Source organism: Silurus aristotelis, assembly GCF_946808225.1.
Source record: "Silurus aristotelis genome assembly, chromosome: 12".
NCBI classification, from domain to species: domain Eukaryota; kingdom Metazoa; phylum Chordata; class Actinopteri; order Siluriformes; family Siluridae; genus Silurus; species Silurus aristotelis.
The window spans coordinates 14,604,308-14,621,085 of record NC_139585.1 but is presented as its reverse complement, the minus strand read 5'-3'; the positions used below and the strand labels follow the sequence as shown (position 1 = coordinate 14,621,085).

The window sequence follows — 16,778 nt, the reverse complement described above, 5'->3', positions numbered from 1 at the left end:
CAAAGAAATGAACAGCCTGGATTTGTTATGGTAGGTTTATTTTAACAGAAAGAGAAAGAACATTAAAAAAAATCTAGAAAAATAAATACATTAATTAGTATTACATATAAATTAATTTGTATTTGTTCGAGTGAAATAAGTATTTGATCCCCCACCAACAAGCAAGAATTCTGACTCTCATACACCAAAATAACCCAGCCATTAGGGTTGCACAAGTCAGTGCACTCTTAGTGCCGGTCCCAAGCCCGGATAAATGGGGAGGGTTGCGTTAGGAAGGGCATCCAGCATAAAACATGCCATATCAAATATGCGGATCACGAATCAATCCGTAGGAGAATGCTGAGGATGGAGCCACCAGGAAGGAAGAAAAGAGGAAGACCAAGGAGGCGGTTTATGGATGGTGAGGGAAGATATGCAGGTAGTTGGTTTAAAAGAGGCAAATGGAGAGGACAGGGGGGTATGGAGACGGATGATCCGCTATGGCGACCCCTAATGGGAGCAGCCGGAAGAAGAAGAAGAAGATGACAAACCAAAATGAGTCCTGTCCATTTAAGAAGGTACTCCTAATATCAACCCCTAAAACTACCAAAAACTCCTAGTGTGTATAAAAGACTCCAGTCACAAATCAACCTCTTCCATTCAAACCTCTCCACCACCATTGGAAAAGAGCTGTCAAAGCACAATGACAAGATGTAGACCTGCACAAAGCTAGAATCAGCTACAAGATCATCAGCAAGAAGCTTGATGAGAAAGAGACCACTGCTGGCGTGATAATTTGAGAATGGAAGAAATACAAGATAAGGCAGTCACCCTTGCTCTGGACCTCTACATTCACCAAGAAAACCATTGGTAACACACCAAGTTCCCTCTGCTCAAGAATGCACATGAACAGGCCAGTCTAAAGTTTGCCAATAAACACCTTAATGATTCAGAGAAGGTTTGGGAGAATGTGATTTGGTCATATGAGACAAAAATTGAGCTCTTTGGTTTCAACTCAACTCGCAGAGAAATTATAAATATGACCCCAAGAACACCTGTCAAACATGGAGGAGGAAACATTCTGCTTTGTGGCTGTTTCTCTGGTAAGGGTACAGGAAGACTTCACCACATGAACAGGGCCATACACTGTAGAATCTTGGATGAGAACCTTCTTGCCTCAGCCAGAACACTGAAGATGGGTCGTGGATGGTCTTTCAGCATGACAATGACCCAAACTTTATGGCCAAGGCAACAATCTGATGGTCTGGTAACCCATTCAGCCTTGTGCAGGTCGCCAAACTTGTCCCTGATGTCCTTTTGACAGCTCTTTGGTTTTTCCCATGGTGGTGGAGAGGTTTGAATGGAAGAGGTTGATTCTGTGACTGGTGTCTTTTACTGTATACACATAATGAGTTGATATTAGGAGTATTTTCCTAAAGGTATAGGACTCATTTGGGTCCGAGGGAGTCAGAAATCTTGCTAATTTGGTGTGGGATCAAATACTTATTTCTCTCGATCAAATACCCTATAACCTTTCTTTGATTATTCTTTTTTTTTATATATATTTTTCTCTCAGTTAAAATAAACCTACCTTAAAAATTCTAGACTGTTCATTTCTTTGTAAGGGGGTAAATTTACAAAATCAGCAGGGGTTCAAGTAATTATTTCCCCCACTGTGGGGTTAGGAGGCCTGGGGTGAGGTCAGCGTTCCAATCTATTTTAAAGGTGTTCATTTGGAGTGAGGGCAGAAAGAATTTGCAGGCCACTCAAGATCTTTCACACTAAACCATATAAAGCATATCTTCATGGAACTCTGTCGTGCACTGGGGTATTACTGTTAGTTACTGTGAAGTTGCTACTGAATCCAAAGACATCCTTTTCAATTGTGTGCCTCCACTTTTGTGGTAACAGTTTGTCCATAAGTATGTGATTAGGTATTGGCAAACTACATTTACTTACAGAAGATAAAATAATGAAAGAAAAAAATAGACTTGCACAAATTTTATATGTATTGATAACTTTATCAGGGGAAAAAAGGATCCTGATTTATTTTCCTGTCCTGTTATATTTCTCTCTTTCCAGTCATCCTCCCTATATTAATGCAGAGACTAGAAAAATACAGATTTATGCAGGTATGTTTGCAAACAAAACCTGGAATTATAAGCGAATATACATGTCTAAACATTAAAACTTTATTCAAAGCCTCACATTTTGTTGTTCTGTTACTTAAATATACTATATTATTTCACTGTCTCCACTTATATATATTTATTTTCTATTTCTAATGCAGAAAATTACATATCTCCATGCACCATTGCAAGTGATGATGGTTGGAGTATTGTAAGAACCATTTATTTAAGTTATAATTTATTATTGGCAAGTTGCTTTTTTACTGAATACGTACTGTGAAAACAAATCCTTAATCAGTTTTCTCTTTTTTTTAGCCTAATCTTCATGGTGCCCGCAGCATGTTCACTGTTTCCACAGAGATGGTAAATATAAAGATTAATGCACATTAGTATTTAACCACCAGCAATGGGCTGGATAAAGTAACAGAATATATAATAATATTAATCAGTAACACTGTAAGATTGTGTTGGCCAAAACCTGATCTCGATGCTCCTGTTTCCCAGCTCTCTGCCTGTGTCCAAACTGGAGCCAGAGCTCAGGGATTCCATCATCTCCCAGTATGGTGACCGCATCACCCATGTTTATTTTAACAAGGGATTGTGATAATGTTTCACAGCATATCTTAGGCTGGAGGAACATAGTCTGATCTTGGCCAAACCTGAGCAAGACCAATACGAGTAAACGGTTACACATATACATACCCCTAGAACTTAAATATTTTAATTCTACATTTTTGACAGTGTTTGGGATAAGAGGTGAAAAGGATATAGGTTTTCTATAAATTGGAAGTCTTTGGTCCACTTCTGAATAACCTTCAGCATGTCTTTTTTTTCTTTTTAGTTTGTTTAAATTCTTGAGTTAGGCTAAGCAATCAGCAGGTGAACACCTGACTTCCCGATGCTGGAATATAATAAGATGTAATAGTATAGGTTTAGGGTTTAATTTAGGGTTTAAACAGGTTTACAGAATTGCATTATATTTTTTTTATTGTTTACAATGTTTGATAATTAAGTTTGTTGTTTTAGTTATATTGTTCAATATTGAGTTGGTCATAAAGAAAATTGATCAGTGAGCCCTGAGCAGAGTTTTACAAAAAATATTAATAGAAAATCAGAAGAAGGGACCTGCAGTTGCATACTGATGTCTCAGGAATTTTTATGTAGTGGTTATATGCTTTAAAGCTTTATTGATTAGTTAAATAGTTCAAGTAATTATCATATACTTAGCTAGTCCAGACTTTGCATTTTTTTAGTGAAGCCTGTTTTTTTTTGGGGGAGTGGTAGCTCCAGCGGTTAAGGCGCTGGGTTGCCGATCGGAAGGTCTGGGGTTCGAGCCCCGGTATCGCCAGGCTGCCACTCTTGGGCCCTTGAGCAAGGCCCTTAACCCTCTATGCTCCGGGGGTCCCTTACGAGGGAAATATCAAGGTCCGTGACGTCGGAGTGACGTGGGGCCGCCTTCCTGTGGGCTCACCACCTACAGGAGGGACCGTGAGGGACGGTGCTGTGAGGATTGGGCAGCAGTCGAAGGCGGGGGTCTGCTTAGACTGCTGCCCCCGCGACCCGAATTACGGATAAGCGGGAGAGAATGAAAGGATGAATGAATGAATGAATGTTTTTTTTTTTTCTCAATCATTCAACCACATTTAATACATTGACACAATGTGTTATTATTACAAACATTTTTAGAGTAAATGATTGATTGGCGCCTTACCCCTTTATCTGTAATATTTAAATAAAATCTTATGCACAGCTTTTTGCTTTGTGTTGTATACGTGTACAGTAAAACCGCAATGCTGTACTCTGGCCACTAGAGGACACTAGAGTATTTAATTTCCAGATATGTTTATGGTTGATGTGCTTCTGCTGCGGTCAAGGATAAAAAAAAATAAAAAACATTTGGAAAGCAAATAGCTTTTTAAGCAAAACCTTTACACAACGGAAGAGAATTTCCAAAGGAGGATAAAAATCCTGTGGGAAACTGTTTCTGTAGGAAACAACTAAACGCTGCTGAGACCAATATTTGTATTGTGTTACTGGATGGTTGAGGAAGGTAACAGCTGGTTTGGGGGATCAGAGGGTGGGACACTGATCTGTGCTTTGTATTGGATAAGAGAACTCTACATACTTCATGCTGCTTTGGCCTGTTTGCTGTGTGTAATTAACCCGACATGCAGGCATCAGCAAAGTTCACATTTTCCTAGTCTGAAACTTGTGACCAAGTGAAAAATCAACCACACCGCCAAATGTCCTTTAAGAGTTTTATTTATTTTTTTGCTAATACTGTAAATTTGCCCAACAAGTGAACATCCACATAGGAAAATACACAAAGCTTCAAAGACATGCATAGTCTGGTTCTCATCAAACAACTTCTCTCTCATGTGGTTAACACACAAGAGGTTCTGCATTATTGTACTTTCAGCAAATCTTTAAAGAAAAAGACAAAAGGCTGGTCAAAAAAAAAAATCATAAAATAAAGGTTATGACAGTAAAATATAGAAACATAGCAACATCAAACATTTAAATTATGCTGTTTATATTTCCTTATATCTAATACAATGCTGCAATGTAGATATAGCATGATGAATATTAATCACTGCCAACAATATTCTTACATTAGATTTATGTAAGTATTTATATGTGGTCAAGCATGTTCATGGCAAGTTATAAAAACCGGTTGAAATAAGATTGGTCTTAAAGCTTTTTTTTATTTAAAGCACAGTTTCTCCACAACACTAACAACGGTTTCTTAAACACTGTCAGCCTTTAAAAAAACACTAGCTAGAACTAGATTAGGCATCAATTTGAGTATCCTTTGAAAGCTCGCTTGTGTTCGGCAGACATCACTGTGTTCATTTTATACAGCTTAAGTACCTTAAACAAATACACAATGTAGCATTAGCAATAAGCATCAATCATCCCAACACACTGAAAAAATGATTGCTCTCTTATTTCACAGTGGTCTGTTCCCTCCCTCCCTCCCTCCCTCCCTCCCTTTCTCTGTCTGTCTCTCATTGTGCTATGGTTCACCCTGTCAAAATCCATAGCAACTACTACCCTCACACCTTTTTTCTTTCTGTCACATGACTCAGCAGTGCCCAATCAGGGCACTGTTACAAAAACATAATTCACTGCGCCTTCCTTTCAAGTCAGCAAATAAACTGTTTATTGGCAGCACTGAGAACAGACCAACTTTCTCTAATAATGCAGGAGACCGTGTATGTTATTCTAATGTGTCTGCATGCTAATCTAATTGGTCTGATGACTGAAGGGCAAAACTGGGGTGTCCCCATTTCCATGGCAACTAAATTCTTAAACAGCCCCACTTGATTAAAACATTCTAGTGGCACACCAATTTACAAACGATGTGCAGAGGCTCTGATGACATGCTAAATCCAAGGCTGGAAAATTCCTATCAAGCATTTCTTAATGAAACCTTACTATCGTATGTCCTGCAGGAACATCACAAAGTCATTTGCAAAAAAAGCATAAAAGGCATTAAATGGCGTTCTAAAGACAGCGAGAAGACTTACAAAACCCGAAAGCAGGATTCAGTTCTGTAGCGTTTTCTACAAAGTGCAATAAAAAGTTCAATAAGGATTAAGAGCAATTTCAGAGAAATTATTTGTAAAAAGGCAGATTATAAAAATAGCACAAACAAGACAAAGGTATACATGTTGCGAGAGAGAGTTTTAAAGGGAGATAGAACGAAATGAGTAAATATCAAACAAGTAAATAACAAAAATGAACACACTAGGTAAGCTGACATTTCTTTTACACAATACAATATATCAAATCAGAAAGAAACTAATAATGTGATAAGCAGTGTCAAAATGATTATATGGTATTGTCTTATCACTCTCTTATTTTCCCTAATAGGGACGCTCTGATTTTTGGCTAAAAACAAACACAATACAGAAAAGAAGATGCAACTTATCCCTATGCACTACCATTCTTAAATTTGGTCAGCAGCAAAGTATAAGCTCCCAGCCCCACTTCCCTCTCCTCACAAATCAATGTGAAATGACTTTGGTCTCTAATTTCCAACCCATGCACACTTCTTTCAATAATCGTCATTTGATCTCAGTCAAAGTTTTAACTCTCTGGGAAGTCCTGCCTCACCATGTATTTGACTCGACCAATTAGCATAGCTTTGGGAAACATCATTTGAAAGAGTGAAAAATGTGAAATGAGCTTTATGTCTGCAAAAGTTTGCAGACCGAGAAGCCATTTCAGTCACAAAAACAATTAAGCGCTTTTAGGGGCAGAAAGTATTCATAAATAAGGATTGTCCATCATGTAATGTTGATGACACAGAATACAAGCTATTTGAGCACTTACACTGACCTATGTTCTAACTTAACTGTAAATCTATTCTAAAGTTTGTTGTGGTGGAGTTTTTGTTTGTTTTGACTAATCGCATTGTAAAGAGATGTACATGAATTTATTATGGGTCTTCGTTGTCCAGAAACTCCTTCTTTGGTGGAGCACTTCCACGGTACCAAGCACACGAACCATCTCCTCTCTTGATGCAGGAGTAGTGTTCAGACTGGCGTCCATGAATGAGCTTCTCTGTCACCCAGTCCGTCCACAAGCACTCTTCGGGACTGCTGATCTCACAGGGGAAGGCAGCACAGCGGGTGATCTGGTCATAGCAAAAATAGTCAATTTAACCATAATTCAATAAAATCGAAAAGATCATTAATGTTGATCATTTGAAACCTGTGACAATTTTGAATGGTTGAATGTTTTCTGTGTGTGAGACAGAGCTGTTATGTTCATCACCTTGCAATCGCAGCCCATCTGGTAACGCTGGCTCAGACTCTTCTTCTGGGTGGCACTTGTGGACTCCCAGGGCATGATGAGATCACACAGAGTCACATGCATCTTCCCACTGCCATCTGCCTTTCCTGGAAAGTGCATGTCAGACAAAACAATATGTAGACATAGCAGTAGGTGGAAGTAGCAGCTGTAAAAATAGAAAGACATAACAGCTGTCCATAAGAGTACACAGTAAACAAAGATAAAATCTTGCTTGGATTGGGATGATAACTCTAGCATTTTAGTGTCAGCTAACCCATTTTATGCTCTTTAAATCTACTAAAGCTCAAGTCAAAATTCTGATTGAGTAGAAAGCATGTATAAATAAATGTATTATGGGTGAGAAAGAGAAAAGGAAAAAAATCCTTGTGATAGAGCTCAGATATCATTTTTGGGGGTGACACCAACAATGGCCTGCATTTTTATTTCTATTTGAACCACAATATTTTTATTGTTATTAGGCTGTTATTAAAATCACAGCTTTATATTCATGTGCTCATTCTAAATGCATTGTTGTTTCTATAGTAGCAACTTATTCACAGGGGATGCTTCACATCATCCAAACGTAATATAAAGAAAAGCTTTCCAAACAGATGTTTATTTAACATTTATGAAAGGAGTCTACAGTGTCAGCCTTCTATAACAGAGATAAAGCCATTCCAGAAAAAACTTCAGGGTGGAGGACATACAAGCAAAACAAGATTCTGATGGATATATAGATAAGCCAGGTAGATCAAAAGATAAATGAAATAAAAGTAGCTTGTTATTACTGGTGTACAGCTGACAAACTTGCCATGAGTAAAGCTGCTTAATGGTTTGATGATCATCAAAATTTGCATGGATATTTATTTCATCAGAAAGTCAATATGCATAAATGACTAAAGCAGATAAAAGTATTTAATCCACGACACAGAATAAGTAAAAAAAAAAGAATGAATATGCTATACAAAAAATGTGCATAATTGTGCTATTAACTGACAAACTGCTTTTTTAATATACAGAAATGGATAAATGGGTGTCTAAACCCTTCCCCCAGTTTGTGTGCTGCAAAAATTGAGGAAAAGTCACAAGATGAAAAGCGCCGTCTTGGAAAGCCAATTTTTAGAGCTCTATGAAATGAATCTTACATTTCAACAACAGTTATAATACCTGTTGTTTTAAATGTTAGTTGATCTACTTTGTTTGAAATGCTCTTTTCATGTGTAATATTATTTCTTCCTTTTCTTCATATAGTATTTTTTTACATGCTGTGTTTGCACACTGAGTATGGCATGTGAACTTTGAAATCACAACCTCAGCAGTTGCTGAGAGCTTCAAGCCCAGTTTCCCTCATTATGGTACCCCCTCCCTCCTTAAACCTTCAGCTTTACAAGGCAATTGCTACCTTGTGCAGCCCTCTGCCTCGTCCACTCTGTAATTTGGGCTATGCTGAATCAGTCTAAAATGGAGAAACCAGAGGATGTCTGTCTTCATACTTTCATGACCTTTCATTTACTCTGCTGTTTGATCAGCAGCTTATTCAGTTCACAGATGAGAGCAATCAAATATAAATATAAATATAATACTGTATATGCAGCCAGTCGTTGTCACTTCTAAACACCAAGACCAAGATTTGGCTGTCCCCTAGTGCTCTGTGGCCACTCGGGTATTAATTGCACCTTCTGGTTTTGAGTTTGCTTGTTAAACATCCTAAAATGACATACTATGCCTTCACAAAACACTATGCACACCACTGAATTTCACACACACTACCTGAAATGAGGTACTCCTTCTTTCCATTGGTGTCCATGGTTACCCCACAGACAGCTGAAGAAGGTGCAGTAAAGATCATGTCAATGTGCTGGTCTGGTCCTTTGAACATCTTGGGGAGAAAATACACGTTTAGGAGCGAAGCCATGTATTTGTGCCTTAAGAAAAATCGGAGAAATCATTGGTCTTTTTTTTTTTTTTTTTTTTTTTTTTTTACCTTAATCTGCTTGATGTCGTACTGGATCCTCTTAATAGGGTTGCCATAAATATCATTCCCAGCAGTGATCTCTTTTCCACCTACCACCTTTGCTCTGATTACTATTAAAGTAAAAAGACAAATTAAAAAGGCATTCAGTAATTTAAACGTCACATTTATGTGGATTACTTTTTTTTAAATGTGTGCAAGGTCCCAGTCAGAGTGCATTTAGCTTCATACACCCAATGCTCCCCAGATGGTCTGGATCCACTGTGACCCTAACAAGGATGAAGCATTCTGAAACCGACTTAATAGATTCCCACCTTTCCACATGGCTAATCATAAAAGAAAAAAAATCACGTGTATACCACAATTTGTTAGTTTAGGTTAGGCATATAATCATGCACATGCCTCTTGGCCCCTTGAGAGTCGTCATTTCTCGGAGGCCTTGCCTAAACAGCAGAGACTAATTTCTCTCACATAAAGAGTCATACCCCCCTATCCCAAATCCCATTTCCTGCTGTCTTAAGCTCTCTTTGTCAGATCAGCCAACATGTGGGAGCCGAGCCTGCACACGAGGAGCTGACACATGGCAACCTTCCGCTGACTCCTCAGTTTTCTTGCTTTTTATATCCCTCTTTATTTTTTCTAAGGCTCCTTCATAGTTGTCAAAAAGCTGTTTGAAGAAGTAGGAAATAGTAGCAAATTTTAACAGCCAAGCAACTAAAGCTTCTCAGTCCCACCCTCTGTAACATCAGCACATTCAAGTTGATGTGTTATGAAACCTGTGACCAACAGTGATGAGAACACAGCCCTCACATTATTATAAACAATGATGCAACCCCATAATACAGAGACATGCACATACACAGGCACTCACCCTGCTGAACTCTGTTTGTGTGTGTTTGTGAAAAGGTAATGTTTGATTTTGTGACTGTTGACAGTTTTAAATGCTAATAACAAAGCATAGTATTTTTATAGTACTATATTTAATCTTTGTATTTAATGTGGTCAGGCAATATATTTCTGAAATTTGTAAAAGTTATGACCAGAAAAAGATTTAAGATCCCACTATATACTTTGATAAATGGTGGACTGATGGTACGCCCATCATAATCTTGTTTTTTGTTGTGTCTGGGTGTTAATTACCTGGCAAAAGATACATTTTAAATAATGCTGATTTCTCATCTGTAGCTTTAACCAGAATGCCAACAAAGTCATTGCCAACAGTCCAATATATTGCTATATATTTGTTGGATCAAATATATTTAGTTTGGAATAAATGTAGTAGGAAAAAAGTGAAAAAAGAAGCAACCAGTGCCAACCCAGTGTAGTCATGCTGCTAATCATAAATATGCTTTTCTATTTGGACAACTGCTATGTTTTTAGTAAAAGTTGACAAATGGGGGAAAAAAGGTGATACATAAAAGAACAATAAAACCAACATCAAAGGACTTCCTGGTAAAATGTTCCTATATATTTTAGTGTAACACCTGCATATGGAAATATATAGCTTTGCAAGCAGGTTTTCATTAACATTCTAATAACTGTTTGTCCAAATTACAGACCTCTTTCGGTCTTCAATATAACAGCACACTCAACAAAACAACCCCGATCAGCAGATGAGTTGACAAAGTATTAAGACATCAACTGAGCTACTTCTGGACTCTGGCATTGTCTCCTCCTTAGCATCACTGTTTGCCAGCTGCAATGATTTACCATGTTTTTTGGCAGTACTTTTTATTCTAATGGATAGATATTCAGGAACACTGTCAACCACTAATGTAAAAACTCAATAAGAAAAAGGAACACAGATGGCTGGGCAATATTTGTAGGGCAGACAATATTACAAAGAGATAGAAGTAATACAGGTCCTTTAAAAAGGACAAGAATAATGAGTGAATACAGAGGTGGAAGCGCAATAGAGGGAGTCGAATAGAGGAACGACTCCATGGTGTGCAACAGCTGCTGTTTTTGAAGGTATTTGCTCACCATGGAAAATATGAGGCCATGGATATAGCATGCAGAGACAAAATAACCCAGTGAAAAAATTTTATCTCTCTCTCTCTCTCTCTCTCTCTCTCTCTCACACACACACACACACACACACACACACACACACACACACACACACACACACACACACACACACACACACACACACACACACTCATAACACGCATGAACCTCTTATTCCACTATAATGGTTTTATTTTATAAGCTAGGAAAGACACAAATTTGAAAAGGACATGGCTCTTTAAATTGATCAAAGTTCCCCCCAAATTTTTGTGTTCAGGTCAACACTTTCTATGACTAGCAACTTAGACTATGCGGCATGCAAATATACTAAAAGTACAGGTCAAACACAGGAAAGTATAACCAATAAAATGCTAAGCATGATTTATTTTTGCACTGATGAGTCATTTAATTGCATTAACTGTCTGAAAGAGTTATAGACTATTTTAAACCATTGTCTAAACATAGAGGCTATTAGTCTTGTAAGTGGGCAAAACTCCTACTGCAATGACAAAGCAAAAATAAAATCAGTGAAAATGCCCTATCAGATGTACGTTATGAAATTTAAATGAGAAGGCCTGTGTATAAGATATTTGCAACATCAGGACCATGCTATGACTTGATATGAGTCATAACTATTCTGAAGATTAAGTGTTTTTGACTTTTTGGCAAAAGGCTTCTCAGCTGGGCAGAAAATACTGTAGGTCTACTGTTTTTCTAAATCTTTCACTTAATATCCTGCCAGTATGCTTTGCACACTATTTTTTTGCAAAGTTTCCCTTTTCACAGTGTTTCAGCCCTATTTGATGTTGTGTGAACTTATAAGCATAGTACATGATCTTTTCTCTGACTGTCCCATATTTCTGCTCCCTGATAATCGTGTTAAAACCCACCTCTTACATATGCACATATCATAATCACAAAGTCATAGTTTCCATGAAAGCATACCCACCACGAGGACCAGCCACATCCTGAGGTTGTTCCATTGCACAGCTTTTAGCAATCATGACCAGTTCTGGGCCTCAAATAGCTTCATTTACTCCTAACTTTATGTCCACCACTCTTAGACACCAAACAGTCACTTGGCAATAGTGCACAGGCAAATGAAACAGCATCAACTTGGTATAATCACTACAAATGGCATCTGTTAGTCTTAAGATGTGCAGTGTGTGTGTGTGTGTGTATATATATATATATATATATATATATATATATATATATATACACACACACATATATATGTGTGTGTGTGTATATATATATATATATATATATATATATATATATATATATATATATATATATATATATATATATATATATATATATATATATATGTGTGTGTGTATATATATATATATACACACACACACACACACACACACACACACACACACACACACACACACACACACACCAAAACATCAGATGCTGCAACACAGAAAATATAAGAGAAAAAATATAGTGCTATCACACAAGTGCAGCATTTAAGTTTATTCACCAGCCAGAAGACACACGGCTGAGCATCTCCTCTCAATCTCTGTGTGACTAAGTCTCTTTAATTCAAGCACTCATGGATTCTGACACAACAAAACACAGTAACTTAATCTCTCCTCAGCACTGTGTACTTGCCCTTTTCACAGTGCGAGTTCTTGACGGCTCACTGCCAGTTACAGCATTAGAGCTCTTACTTGTGGTTGGATCATTTATTGTCCCATGTACAATATATTTGTGCCTAATTCACATTTAAACCCTTCTCTACAAACCAATGACAGAATATAAATTGGCTATGGGGATAAGGCAGTTCTTTCTTTCTTTTTTTTTTTTTTTAAGAGTATATTAATTAATACATTTATTATTATTTTTTTTTATCTCTATGCTATAGGCATGTGTATTTTATCTTTATTAATAAATAATTTATATAATAATTAGATTTGTCAAATTTCAATGATAGTTCAGTTAGATAAATTGGATGATTAGTTCAGTGGGTTTCTGTGTGATCCAAGGCCAAACACTTGACTAAATACTGTACATCTGCATGGAGCTTGAACTGCCTTCAAATCTTAACTCAAAACCAATGTTTTGTTGGCTTACTTACTCCTGAACAGATTATTGATCGAATATTGCATTTATTTTGACCAGAATCAATATTGTCACTAGAAAAGCCATTTTCTTGCTACGATATAATCAAATACTAAAAGATCTTTATGCTGTGAAAGCTGACTTTGTGAAACATGAATCACTAGCATTGTTGTTTCAGCTGTCTTACCATTGTTAAAGCTGTCATCTGCCAAAAATTAAAAAAGCAAAACCGTTTTAATCATGTCTGTACCATCTTCACAAAAGTGGATGGTCTGAGAGCTGCTAAACTGTTTGACTATTATCTGGCTAGATTTGAAAGAGCTGCAGGATGACTCACAGTGAGAAAGCAGCTCAATGGTTTCATCTGCATTGTCACTGTGGCTCCTAAATAAAAATCTATTGGTTAGACAAGCAGGTTTCTATGACATTGGGGTTAACCGCCATGGAAAATGACTAGACAGGACAACTGATGGCTGAAGACTGCCTACGACCCAGGACAAACAAGAAGAGAGTAAGAGAGAGGATGTGGAAAGACAGTGAGTTCATTCAATTTAGAATGACAAAGTCTCAGATACATTTTCCAGTCTCTGCCACAATACACAAGTTACAGAGATGGTACAAGACAGATATAAAAGACCTAAAATGAAATAAACTGAGTGCACAAAACCTGCAGCAGGCTAAACAGGTTTTCAGTTATCTGCACAATGTCACACAGTCTTGTGAATGTTTCTGAAGTTCATGTGCAGCTGGAATACACATCTACACTATGCCTAGCACACTGTGTTCAAGTTTTAAATCCATTGCTTGGACAAAGTAGCTGAAACAGTGATTCCAAATGAAGAATGTAGACATAAACATTTCAGTATTTTCCATTTAATAATTAGCTGCTTCATTGTCAGATTTCCATTTCCCATTGCCAGCTATAATTAGATGTTTGGCGTGTATCTACAAAAATGCTTAGAGTAAAACCGAGTGGTCATAAATCAACATTGGGCTTTTAGTTTTGTCTTTGCTTCTTCAAATCATAAGACATTTAGATAGAATCACACTTCATGGTTTAATGGTGGCTTCCTCACAAGTATTTTTAACACAGTACCGTTAGCCAGTGATTTTGTAATTAACCACAAGCTAAAGTTTTGTATATTTAAAAAAACTAGAACAGATATGAAAGGACAACCAGTTATATTAGCAGTGCCTCAGTAGAATATGTATTTCTAAATCAGAGAATGTATCATTTTAAATTGTATCTGTAGAATCGATAAATATACTCAAGATGTGATTCATCTGAAAATATTAGGTACTTTTTTCTAAAGGAAAAATAGAATATGACATTATACTAAATGGTTATCTAGACATTAATAAACAAGAATTTATTTTGCACAAATGTTCTTAAAACAAACAGATGGATAAGGTAAACCCCAATTTCTGAAAACATTCTATAAAACGGGGGCTTTTACTCCACATATTTATGCATGCATGAAATAAGTCAATGACGCCCGACAACAACTCTGTTACTGACAATAATTCTTGAAGAAATCATGACCAGGACGTACAACAATGTATGGTGCCATCAATAAAATGTGAAAATAAAAAGAAGATTCAGTCAACATGCAAGCTTTACTGCATGTTTTACAATGACACATTAACTATGCATTGTAAGGTACACAAGCCATAAAAATAAGCTGTGTTTTTCTAATGGGTTTCATTTGAAGGAAAACCAAAAGTTAATAGGGCTGCAGTGACTCCGATTTGCAAGCGCCTTCTTGCCCATAAACAGCATGGTTCATTAACATTGAGGTCAATTTGGCGGGAATAATGGCAACAGAACTGAATGACCTCAGAGGGTAGATTAACAGATATTAGAGGCAGGCCGCTATATTATTGTCAAATTTGACACCTAGCACTGCTGTTTACCGTCTGCTGTCCAAAGTCATGAAACTAGTGACCATCATAGAAGAGGCCTTAAATTTAACTGCTCACAAATGGAGAAAGAAACACACACACCCACTCTTGATCCAAAAACTCCAGGTTTAGTGCCAGTAAGCTGATGCAAAGCTGGAGCAAAGAGAAGGAGAGGGCTATTCTCACCATTTGAAGAATGCCTCGCATATTTCTGAAAGCTTCTAGACTTTCATTGCTTTTTCCTCTCAGTCACATCCAAAACTGTCAGCCAGATGTCAGAAGCTCTCAGACGATTCCACGTCCTTTAATAAGAGGGGTGTGGCACTAATCAAACTATGCCCAATGAGCCTTTTAAAAACACTATCTAAGAGAGCCTGGCTGTCTGCATTTCCCTCCTGTTATTTTATCAGCTCACAGAGAAGCTTGGATTATATTCCAGTTGCTTGTATCAAGTCTCTGGACATGCTGTCCCAATGAATTAAGCATGAGACTGGTGGGAAAGCCCCAGTGGGACATTAAACATTCCTGCAATTTTTCAGACTTTACAAGCAGTACCTTTTAGCTCTGAGAGCAATCATTAGCATCCATAAAAATAGGGAATATGTGGATTTGGTACAAGGCCTTAGTCTCTAACTATGCCAACTTTCTCTCTATTTCCCTATGCACCAGAACATTGATACATCAGAAAATGTATACATCAACTGATGCCTTTTGTGGTTGCTTGTAATTCATGAAGATATGTTGTTCTGGTTATTACACATCTCAAAGGCAATAATTATAAATAACAGAACACTTTTTGACCACATTTCTGATGAATTTGATAGCCTGCAACTAGACAGTGTGAATAAACAGTCCAGCAGCATGGTGTGAATGTGTCATACATGTGCTGTTTGGGTGCTAGTTTTAGACTGTTATTTACACGGAATCTCGTTCAGATTCAACCAGAACACTGCTAAACAACAGCTCCATTTAATTCATTCAATATCACCACCTTTTTGCTTCTGGAAATGTAATCATATGTGAAATCAAAAATACTCAATTATATAACAATATGAAAGTATGAGCCATTGAGTCCTGCTTATAAAATTGGAGCTCGTTTGTTCATGGCAGTGGTTAGAGACAAAGCCTATGAATAGAAAAGGCCTTTTTAGTGCATGTATTTCCCTTACTGGGCTCAGGTAATTGATGAGTTAAAATAAATAGCTGAAAAATCAAAACAGCAGAAACCCAGTATGAGTAAACTCTTTATAAACAACCCCATCATCATCATCATCATCGTCGTCATCGTCATCATTAAAACAGCCGAGAAAAGAACGATTGGTTTTAGTCTTGATATCAGTAGCAATTACTCATTGCTGTGATGTTTGTTTCAGGCCTTTATCTTTTCTCTTCTCTCTCTACTTACCGATGTCGGCATTACAGAACGCCTGTTGAGGATGCACAGGAGAGCAGCTGCAGGCTTCTGCTATTTCCTCCACCCGATAGAGAATCAGCAGCAGCACGGTGGCCACCAAACCGCTCAAACACGCCATCTTTTCGCTTAGTACAGCAAAAAAACCCAAACACAAATAAACACCGCGCTGATGACTGAATCACCGGCCCCGTTTCAGTTAACAAACACAACAACAAAAACACCACCACCACCACAACAACAACAACAACAAAAAGTAGAGCGTCCAATGCGGCCGCGCTACGGCTCGGTGATTAAAAGAAAACGGCACGGAATCGGTTTGCTGATAATAAAACACACTTTGCTATACTGTAACCTCTCTGTATTGCTTCACGGGTGTGTTTTAGATTGAGCCCAGAATCATCATGCTTTTAGTCAGTCTGTGCTCCTCCTCCTCCTTCTTCTTCTTCTTCTTCTTCTTTTTCTATGACCAGAGGTGGGCGCTTCCAACACACTG

At 37.5% G+C, this 16,778-nt stretch overlaps 2 protein-coding genes across 4 annotated transcripts in view; one reads left to right on the top strand and one right to left on the bottom strand.

The window, feature by feature from the left end:
- The window catches only part of sfxn2 (sideroflexin 2), a 15,863-nt gene extending 11,280 nt beyond the window's left edge, over positions 1-4,583 (top strand). Inside the window, exons 9-13 of one of the 2 annotated variants that reach the window (XR_014535986.1) lie at positions 2,062-2,111; positions 2,270-2,319; positions 2,424-2,471; positions 2,613-3,302; positions 3,701-4,583. Coding sequence is in view for 1 of the 2 variants with exons in the window: in XM_083555922.1 (XP_083412048.1) it covers positions 2,062-2,111; positions 2,270-2,319; positions 2,424-2,471; positions 2,613-2,712 (248 nt within the window). In the remaining variant the exon portion in view is untranslated. Of the gene's footprint in view, positions 1-2,061; positions 2,112-2,269; positions 2,320-2,423; positions 2,472-2,612; positions 3,374-3,700 lie in introns of those variants that run through there. The other variant, XM_083555922.1, reaches the window with a different exon arrangement.
- On the bottom strand, positions 4,353-16,778 carry timp2a (TIMP metallopeptidase inhibitor 2a). 2 transcript variants are annotated; one of them, XM_083555935.1, is made up of 6 exons: positions 16,622-16,778; positions 16,277-16,410; positions 8,893-8,993; positions 8,679-8,787; positions 6,891-7,015; positions 4,353-6,750 (listed from the first exon to the last, which is right to left on the bottom strand). In XM_083555935.1, the coding sequence occupies exons 2-6, from the start codon at positions 16,401-16,403 to the stop codon at positions 6,553-6,555; spliced, it is 660 nt and encodes a 219-aa protein (XP_083412061.1). In that variant the 5' UTR covers positions 16,404-16,410; positions 16,622-16,778; the 3' UTR covers positions 4,353-6,552. The 2 variants fall into 2 exon arrangements, with proteins under 2 accessions (XP_083412061.1, XP_083412062.1); XM_083555936.1 differs by having other exon boundaries at positions 16,638-16,770.

Excerpts from the sequence above, each read along its gene's own strand:
- timp2a (XM_083555935.1), bottom strand. The coding sequence starts at position 16,403 with ATGGCGTGTTTGAGCGGTTTGGTGGCCACCGTGCTGCTGCTGATTCTC. Across the intron at positions 7,016-8,678 it reads GAAGGAGTACCTCATTTCAG|GAAAGGCAGATGGCAGTGGG; the intron begins GTAGTGTGTGTG and ends TGCACTTTCCAG. Across the intron at positions 6,751-6,890 it reads AGATGGGCTGCGATTGCAAG|ATCACCCGCTGTGCTGCCTT; the intron begins GTGATGAACATA and ends TGCTATGACCAG.